The sequence below is a fragment of the Pinus tabuliformis genome, chromosome 8 (genome assembly GCF_031772625.1).
Source record: "Pinus tabuliformis cultivar Carrire ecotype Pingquan chromosome 8, CPIR1, whole genome shotgun sequence".
In the NCBI taxonomy this organism is placed as follows: Eukaryota; Viridiplantae; Streptophyta; class Pinopsida; order Pinales; family Pinaceae; genus Pinus; species Pinus tabuliformis.
The window spans coordinates 1786504188-1786513955 of record NC_142294.1 but is presented as its reverse complement, the minus strand read 5'-3'; the positions used below and the strand labels follow the sequence as shown (position 1 = coordinate 1786513955).

The following is a 9768-nucleotide window of genomic DNA, read 5'->3' as shown; positions in this document are numbered from 1 at the left end:
GATAAAGAATCTTTTCGGTAGCCCTACCATTGCACTTGGTTTATGATTATATCATGTTGCACAACGCAAACTTTTAAGGATTTCTTAGAGGGGCAGAGTATTTTATTTTAGGCAAATCTTTAGCATGAGAAACAGTGATGATTCAATTGATTTTGGCCATTTCAGGCCCTACATGGTCGGGAGCTTGTAAAAGTTCCCTACCTTTCAAGAAGGTTCTGCAAGATCCCAGATAGAAATTAGAGAGCACAAAGCAATGGCGTACTCCTAAGGATGAAGAAAAGAAACGACATGGCATGAATAAAGCAGGTTTGGCTGCCTCGAAATTAAAATAGATAGAGGTTTCATTATTTTAAAGATGTTGTCCCATTAAAGGATAGAACTTTGGCACACAAAACAGTTGCCTGACACATAAATAACTTATATGATACAATGCATAAATAACTTATTGATTCGTAGAAGAACTTAGGTTACATATCTCATACAAGAAGAAAAATTGGAGTTAGAATACAAAATGCAATTTTGACTTCTTAACTTCAGCCAACTCAATCAACATATCAAGGTTTCCTATTCTGAAAAGTGTTAAAACTTAAAACCGACAAGACATGAATCAAGAAAAATGTATGCCAGCCTTGTTAAAGAGGGATAACAGATACAAAAAATCATCCTGAGCAAGCTTGGAAGATCTTTTATCCTCAAAACCTCCCTCTTTTAAGATATTTAAGACTTTATCTTTAAACTGAGAAGCCCCTTCCTGCATGTCAGTATCATCAACATCCATGCCTTGATCTTCCCCAACATCAATGTCCATACTAACATCATTGCTAGTGTCACCCAAAATAGACACATCACCAAAACTAGACTCATTTGACTTCTGACATGCTTCTTGCAATGCTTGAAATGTCTTGTAGTTCTTTTCCAGTAGTGATAAGATAGCCTTTTGCCTAAAGATCGCCCCTAAAGTCTTATTTTTACGATTAAAACAAAGACGGACCATGCCATCCCATTCCTTGAAACTAATTGGAGGAAGAGGATTACGGGGTTCAATACGTACAACTGAGGAGTCAACTTTTGGAGGAGGCCTGAAATTGTTCTTGCCAACTTTCAAGAGATGTGAAACACGAGCTAGCAATTGAGTATTCACTGAAAGCCGGCAATACAAATTATCTCCTGGATTTGCAACAAGTCTCATGGCAAACTCTCTTTGGAACATGATAATGGCACATCTAAAAATTGGTCTGTGTGATAACAATTTAAATGTAAGCGGAGAAGATATCTGATAAGGAATATTTGCTACACACACATCGAAATAAGGCAGTTCACATTTGAGAACATCTCCTTGAATGACCTGCCATATAAGATGTCAGTGAACCACAGTTAAGGGGTTAATATACTGCAAAAATAAGATTAATTAAGAACATATTTATATAGAAAACCCTTCCAACTGACTTCAGCATCTATTATATACCAAAAACTTTAAAGAATAAAATGATTTAGAATACTTGCCTGCAGCCGAATGGCACTGCTTGTGCCTTGTACCCTGCGCTGCAATTCCAGCACCATACGAGGATCCAACTCGACTGCTATTACCTTCTTGGCTACCTCTAGTAATTTCATTGTTAAGTTTCCTGTCCCAGGCCCTATCTCCAGCACAATATCAGTACTCTTAATTCCTGCCTTTTGCACAATAGTCTGAACTAGCATTGGATTCTTCAGGATATGCTGTCCCTTGGATTTCTGAAACTGAATTCCTCCCTGATGGCGCTGTGCTGCTGAAGGCCTAGTTTTTCGCTCCTTCCCGCCCGCCATAGTTACTCTTGAAAAGTGAATAAAGCAATAACCTGAGAAGCAAAGTTCAGAAAATTCATATTGTACAGACAACAAATTAAAAACTAACCGATAAAACTAAAATGCTGTAGGATATTTTATAGTAATTTAGTAGAGGAGATATGGACTTACTAAACACAAAAAAAAAATGGCTAGAGATATAGAGTACAATATATAAAAACACGTCTAGAGGCAGATAGAAATTTTCAACGAGTTGTCTATCTTCACATGTCTATTACACGTTAATGAGAGAATAAGGTGCAAAAGCTCCATTGGAAGAGTGTACCCAGTTAATTTCTTAATTTTAGATCTGGTTTTAATTCATAGTAATTTCAAAACCTAGAAAAATATTTCTGCAATTACTGAATGAAAACGCATTGAAATTTTTAAAACAGAAATTCAATAGCAGAAGCAAACATAGGAAATCAATCACACAGATAAAATATCCCTCAAGGCTCAAACTGATCTTCACTTTTTATTCTCAGAATAGCGAGGGCTCCCTAACTGGGAAAATGGCCCTGGTGAGAAAAATACAAGCTGCAACCTAAGTTGCCTGACACATCCTTACCCCCCTCGTGACATGTATTTCATGTGTCGGACACGACACATGTCCGACACATGCACGACACAAGTTTGATTTGTGTCCTGTTCACAGGACACAAATTTGACTCATGTCAGACACAAGCCCTATTTGTGTCCCAAAATACAGGCACATGTTTGATGAAAAAGCAGCCCACGGCTTTTTAAAATCGATTTTTTTCCTCATTCTCATGCAATTCAGTAACAAGTTTGAAGCTGTCAAAGGTTTTGGAGTGCAGCTAAGGCAACCAAACAGTGTTAGAAGGGATTTCAAGTGCTGTGAAGTGGATTTGGCCAAGCCCTACTAATGCAATGTAATTAATGGTAATGTTAAATTTTTAAAATAACCTAAATATTTAACATTACCATTAATTGTTTCAGGATGTTTGAGAGTGGTTCCAACCTCACTGGATTTCAAATGGAGAAATTAAAATTTTAGATCCCACTCAAAATCGATTCTATCATGTATGAGGTATAGAACTAGCATCTAATCAAGAACACCAAGCCCTCTAGAACTAGCATCTAATCAAGAACACCAAGCCCTCTATCTACCTCTATATTGGCAGTAGTGATTGTTGAACTCCTCTATCATGACCCTGGTTAAAATGTACCATCACTCAAACAAAATCTTGATTCAACATGTTAAGCTTTTTCTATCTTATTTTAATCTTTTTGAGGGTGATATTGATGATGAGGATCCTGATATAGGCAATGATTTTGATGATATGCAGTGCTAGTTATTTGTTGTAGCATAATTTTTTCAAACTCTAGAGGCCATATTTTATTCAAGATGGATTGCACCCGATACTATTTTGATTATATGCATTAGTATGATTAAATTTGTATCATCATCATGTAAAATTTCAAATGTTTTAGTTTCTAAATTCTAAAGAGATTTGAATCTTTGTCTATATTTCATTTTTGTATATGTGATAATCACTGATTTGTTAGTTCAAATCAAAGGAATCTTTTCAAAGGCAATTTCACAAGAGCAGTTTCGGTTGCTTATTTGGCTTCCTAGTAGGAAGGCAAATTCATGATGCAATAGAGTGAACCTAGGAGAGCTTACACTCCATCAAATCCAGAACCTTCCAGCTATGGTAATCAAACTTATCAAAGGCATGAGATAGGTCAAGCAAGCTATATATCATATTGATGCTTTTACATGTTGGTCACATTTACCTATTGTGAAATGGATCACAAGATATTTGAAATCTGTCTTCTTTGCAATTCTGATAAATTGGTCAATATCAAAATTCTTCAACCCAACAAGGGGATTGAGAGTTGAGACAAGGATGCCCACTCTCTCTTTGTTGTTCCTCCTTATAGCAAAAGGATTGAGCAAGGTAATCTTGGAAGTACAAAGTATTGGGGCACTAAAAAGAGTATAGTTGGCAAGGGATCTATTTCTAGCTCATCCTTTGTTTGTTAATAAGGTTTTATTGTTTATGAATGGATCTTTGAGGTAAGCTACAAACCTAAAAGAGATTTTGCATCTCCATCTCTACTAGCTAACATGTATGGAAGTGAATTGTGTTAAAATTAACAATATCTTTTAGTGATCTAGAAATAGATCATGAAAGGTAGATGCTTCAAATTTTTCCTTTTACGCGCTTTGAGTTCTTATCAAACTTTAAATATTTGGGCTTTCCTCTTAACCCTAATGGTTATGGGAAAAACAATTAGGAGGGGATGATAGAGAAAACAAAAGCAAGGCTTAACCATTGGTGTAACAAATGGTTATCCGTTATCCCTAGGAGGTTGGTTGACATTGGTTAAAAAGGTTCTAGAGGCCATCCTTGTATTTTGGCATACTTTCATATATAAGGGGGTGTTGGAGAAAATTAGGAAGGTGTTTAGATACTTGTGGACAAGGAAGAAGGAAACAGTAGGGATTACATTGATGAAAAAGAAATTAGTAGCCAAGCATGTTAAATTTCTTGCAAACCTAACACCCGGCACTTAATTCTTAGCAGAGTTAACAAATCTACTGATTAAATACACAACTAGGTTCATTAACACAATAAAATTCAACAGAAGCAAATATACCAATCTCAATCACAATGACAAACAATTTTTGCCCAAGCAAACCGGTTCATCATTAACAATGATTCAGAACCTACCTGGGCTCCCATCCTAGGATAATGGCCAAACTGAGAAAATAAAGAATACAAAATAAACCTATATCTGATCCAGCAAATCTGTCCTAGATCATTGGTCGATCTTGTCTGCAAATTTGGATTTCCATCCTCTTTGCACTCCCTCACAAAACACTTAGTAGCACAAGATTGAGAGAGGCATCTGTGCACTCCCTCAAACCCAACACAGTACTCACTAAGATGTCTCTCTCAACCCTGTGTTGCCAAGTGTGGTGGGCCTGAGGAGTGCAGAGAGCTTAGAGATCCAAATCTGCAAAGAATATCGACCATCGATCTATAACAGATTCGCTATATCAGATCCAGGTTTATTTTGTATTTTGTAATTTAATAGTTGGGCCATTATCTCAAGACGAGAGCCTAGGTAGGTTCTGAATCATTGTTAATGATGAACTGATTTGATTGGCTAGAATATGTTTGGTGTCATTGTGATTGAGATCGACGTATTTGCTTCGACTCAATTTTATTGTGTTAACGAACCTGGTTGTGTATTTAATCAATAGATCTATTAACTCTACTAGGATTTAAGTGTCGAGGGCTACGTTTGTAAGAAATTTAACATGGTATTATAGCACGGTCTCTGAGGAAGGCAGTTGGATATGAGGTTTGCACAGGTGACAACTCTAAGAGGGAGTTGTAGGAATTGTTGCAAGTAGCAGCAGTGTTTTGAAGAACCATGCCAAGAGAGTTGGCTAAGTATCGCAGACTGCTTGTATGGTAGTAAAGGCCAAGATCAGAAAGCCTAATGAGACGTGGAGCAAATCGTTCATACGAGGAGTTGTGGACAGTTGTAGCCTAGTGCATAGACAAAGAGAAATGAAGGAGAGGTTCATTATGATTCAGGTGTAAAGGCCTTGTGAAGAGATCTTAGCTTGGAGGGGTCGAGTAAGGACCAAATTTATTCCTATGATAGGAGAGGGGCTGAGGAGGCATGACTAAGATGGTTAAAGAGCTGAGATAGCCACTGGAGATCCAAGTGAGAAACTTGGAGTGAAGGTCGAGAAAAGACCTTGAGGGCTGAGAAGGCCTATGATCTGGAGTCAGAGGGAGTCAAGCTTCAAAGGGAGTGAGCAAACTCAAGAAGGAGCCAGTCTTCAAAGGGAGTTAGCAAGCTTAGAGGGAGTGAGCATCTCAAAGGAAGACAACCTTCAAGTTCAGGAAGTCACGATATGAGATGGTCATGCAAGTGGGAGAGTAGTCTTCCAAGAATTATGGTATGAGATGGCCATGTAGATGGGAGAGAGCAATGTCCAAAGATTGTGTCATGGTACAAGATGGCCATGGAGGATACTCAAGAGTGAGAGGCTTCTAGGAACACGATGTCTTCAAAAAGGGTCCATGTCATACAGCGGGAATTACTTTTGTCTCTTATGGACTAGTTGCAGTAGCAAATCAAGGGTGAAAATATGTTCCAAGTTTGAAGGCAAAGCCACTTCCAAAGGGTGTTGTGAGAATACATCCCTCGCTAAGAGGGAGTGTTGATGTTTTGGGTAGCATCAAGAGTATTCTCACGTGTGGGGCAAGTGGGCTAAGTGATGGGGCTTTGTATCTATAGACCCATGGTATTCTGATGACCCATGGTATTGCACCCTTTGCAAAAGTATAAATACAAGGGTGGCAAAAAAAAAAGAACAAGAGAGGTGTCTCATGGAACAAGCTGAGTAGGCCTCAGATCTAGAGCAGCAAGGGGAGTTGTGTATCAAGGTTGAGCAAGACTGTTATGAATATAATATATATAAATAAATAATGTAAATATAAATAATAATAACAAATCATAAATAATGATTAATTAGTGTTAAAATTGGCAACTAGGGCCATCTTCCAACTTAGGACAACTCATATGATGGAGATTATTATTGCATTGGATTCCTTTTTCAGAGATGTACAATTTTGATATAAAGATCATCTCATTCTAACAAGCAAAAATGGAATAATGAATTTATTCTTCTATGGACAAATTGTCAAGGTCGGCCTCATTCAAATGTAGGCTCATGAAGCCCAATGGATGGGTCTCCTCACCCTCAACGAATTGTATAAATAGGAGTGACCCTATTCTCATTTGGACACTCACTCATCTCATCACATCATCTTCTCTCTCCTCTCTTGATTGGTTCATACAACTTGGAACCTCTTTTCTCTTCACACGTGTGGAAAGAAGATTGTTTTTGGATGCCGAAATCTTCTATGATTAGGGCAGCGTTCACTTTCGTTTTGGGCAAGAACTTCGATGTTTTTATGCCGCATTCTTTGGCACACAAATCGAGGCATTTAGGGACAGTTTGACGACGTTGACTGTAGCATTGACTTTCTGTTTGACGACATTGACTGTAGCATTGACTTTCTGTTTGACTACAAAACTTACAGCAAGCATTTTTTGGGTTGACTAAGTTGTTTTGTGTTGACTTTGACAGTCTCTTGAGGCCATACTATTTTGATGTTGATCGAGCTGATTACAGGTTGATTTGGGGCAGCTTCGACCACCGTTGACTTTCTAGTTAGGGCTGCATTGACTGTTGATTTGGCAAATCTGTTTTGGGCTTGTACTCATGATATTTGTACTCTCTCTCTCTCTGCTGAACTATTGAAGAATAATAAGAAGATTTGATCAAAGGGTTTCCCCACATTGGGTTTGTCCCTGGCATCCACCACATCTTGTGTCCTCTTATCTTGGCTTGTCTTCTGCATATGATTTTATGTTCGATTTGCATTTACTGTCAATGTTTATAAGTTGATGTGATTGCTACTGGATATAATTGGAAATTGTCGTTGGGCTGCTAAATGAACATTGAAGTAAATTGTGCTTAAGCATAGAACATACCATTGTTATCAAAAATTAACATGGCTTCACAGCTCAGGTGAAGACAAAGCCCAAGCAAGAGTGAAGCAAAGCAATCACTAAAGGAAGTTGTTGAACAAGGACTTGGAACTAGTCCCAATGACGACTACATCTTTCTTCAAATCTGAGGACAAGCTTAAGGGCAAGTCCGACTATCATGCATGGGAGATGACTTTGGTTTTGACTTTGGAAGAGAATGATGCCATGGACTATGTCAAAGGAAGAATAGCAAAGCCTCCTTCAAATGCATCCATTGTTGCACAAACCAAATACAAGAAAGGTGAGGTAAAAGCTAAGAAGATTATTGTTGATTCCATTCATAAGCCTTTGGTTGCCTATATTTCTGATTTGGAAACATCTAAGGAGATGTATGAAAAGTTGGTTGGGATGTTCAAAGTAAACAATGCAAATCAAATTCTCTTTCTCAAGAACAAGTTGAAAGATATCAAGATGGATAGAGGAGAATCCATCCTACTTCATGAGGATTACCGAGATGAAGAATAATCTCCTATCTATTGGTGAAATCACTGACGACCGAGAACTCTCTCTTATTGCACTTAGGGGCATTATAAGAGATTGGGATGTGTTCAACACTACCATTCTCAACAATGATAGGATTTCTGGATTTGATGAACTATTGGCCAGATGCACTCAAGAAGAAATAAGGATGATGGAAAGAGACAAGCCCTCAAATGGAAGCAATCCTACTGCCTTCTCCGTTCATTCTAAGAGAAGGAACAATGTTGGTCCAAGGAATCAAGGACAAGGGTTCAAGCCGAGATTTAAAGAAGGAAGAAAAGGAAGGTGCTTCAATTGTAACAGGTTTGGCCACTTCGCTAGAGAGTGTCCTCACAAGAAGGATACTCCAAGAGATGATGATAATAATAACAACAACTTCAAGGGCAATGGCAATCAAAGGAACAACAGATTCAATAACAAAGGAAAGATGAATGCTCTTGTTGTTCGAAATGGAGGTGGTCATCCTCCCAAGAAGTAGAGAAACTCCAGGTATGATGAAGTTAATGTTGTAAGCAAAATTAATTTTATCTTATTTCTGCCCTCTCCACCACCCTCCTCCAAATACATTGGATCATTGGTTGATTGATAGTGGTGCCTCAAGGCACTTCACTGGTTACAAATAAGCTCTCTCAAACTTGGTTGAAAAGAAGACAAATATGGAGATTATACTTGGGGATAATGCCACTTATCCCGTGGAAGGAATTGGGACCGTTACTCTTCATTAAGGTCAAACCCTTCACCTACAAGAAGTGCTATATGTACCTGACTTGAAAAATAACTCGGTTTTTATTTTTGCAATGGAAGACAAAGGTTTTAAGGTGGCATTCATTGATGGGAAGGTTCGTCTTTGGCAAAGGAATCCAAGAGATGCATTCACTCTTGAATTCAGGGTTGAAGGTCTCTATCAAGTTGGAGGAAGTCCGTTGGGAGCAATGATTTGTGGCACCTCTCTTCAATACGAATTATGGCACCGGAGATTTGCTCAACTTCATTTCAAAACCTTATGTAATGTAAGGAAGATGGTCACAAGGATACTTGAATTCAACTTAAATCATGAAGGTGTTTGTCACGGATGTGAAGCTGGAAAACACACAAGGGGACCATTCCCCTCAAGTGAGACTCAAACCACTAATATTCTTCAATTGGTCCATTATGCTATTTTTGTGGATCTACTTCTTAAAGAAGAAGGATGAAGTATTCATATGGTTCTGCTCCTTCAAAGCCTTGGTCGAGAATCAAACAGGGAAGAAGATCAAATAATTGAGGATCGATAATGGGACCGAATATGAGTCAAATGAATTCAAAGACTATTGTAGAGAAGTTGGAATTAAGAGGGAGGCTACAACTGCATATACTCTTGAAAAAAATGGTGTTGCCGAAAGAAAAAATCGTACTATCATAGAAGCTACCATGCTATGCTACATGATCAAGGTCTTCTGGAGTTCTTATGGGGAGAAGCTGCCAACACCACTGTGTATGTCCAAAACCGATGCCCACATCAAGCTTTGGACTTCAAGACACCTGAAGAAGTATTCAACGGTAAGAAACCTAATGTTTCTCATTTTAGAATTTATGGTTGTCCCATATACTTTCATGTGCCGAAAGAGAAAAGGAACAAACTAGATGCATCTGAGAAAAAAGGAACATTTGTGGGTTGCAGTGAAACTTCAAAGGCTTATAGAATCTATGTGCCTAGTCAAAGGGAAGTGGGAATTAAGTCATGATGTCACTTCCAATGAAGATTCTACTCTTAGAAAGATTCGAGATCTTCCTATTCCTAGGAAGGCCAATGATGATGTTGATGCAGAAAAGCATGATGAACCTCCGTCAGATGAACTGATGCCCGATGTTTAA

The 9768-nt window shown here is 38.2% G+C and overlaps 1 protein-coding gene across 2 annotated transcripts in view; it reads right to left on the bottom strand.

Moving 5' to 3' along the window:
- Window positions 1–499: 499 nt before the first annotated feature.
- Window positions 500–9768, bottom strand: part of LOC149243347 (ribosomal RNA small subunit methyltransferase-like) — a 29776-nt gene continuing 20507 nt past the window's right edge. Inside the window, exons 2-3 of one of the 2 annotated variants that reach the window (XM_089374492.1) lie at window positions 1504–1813; window positions 500–1345 (exon numbers count right to left, since the gene is read on the bottom strand). In XM_089374492.1, coding sequence (XP_089230618.1) covers window positions 608–1345; window positions 1504–1806 — 1041 coding nt within the window. In that variant the 5' untranslated portion in view covers window positions 1807–1813 and the 3' untranslated portion in view covers window positions 500–607. Of the gene's footprint in view, window positions 1346–1503; window positions 1839–9768 lie in introns of both variants that reach the window. The other variant, XM_089374491.1, reaches the window with a different exon arrangement.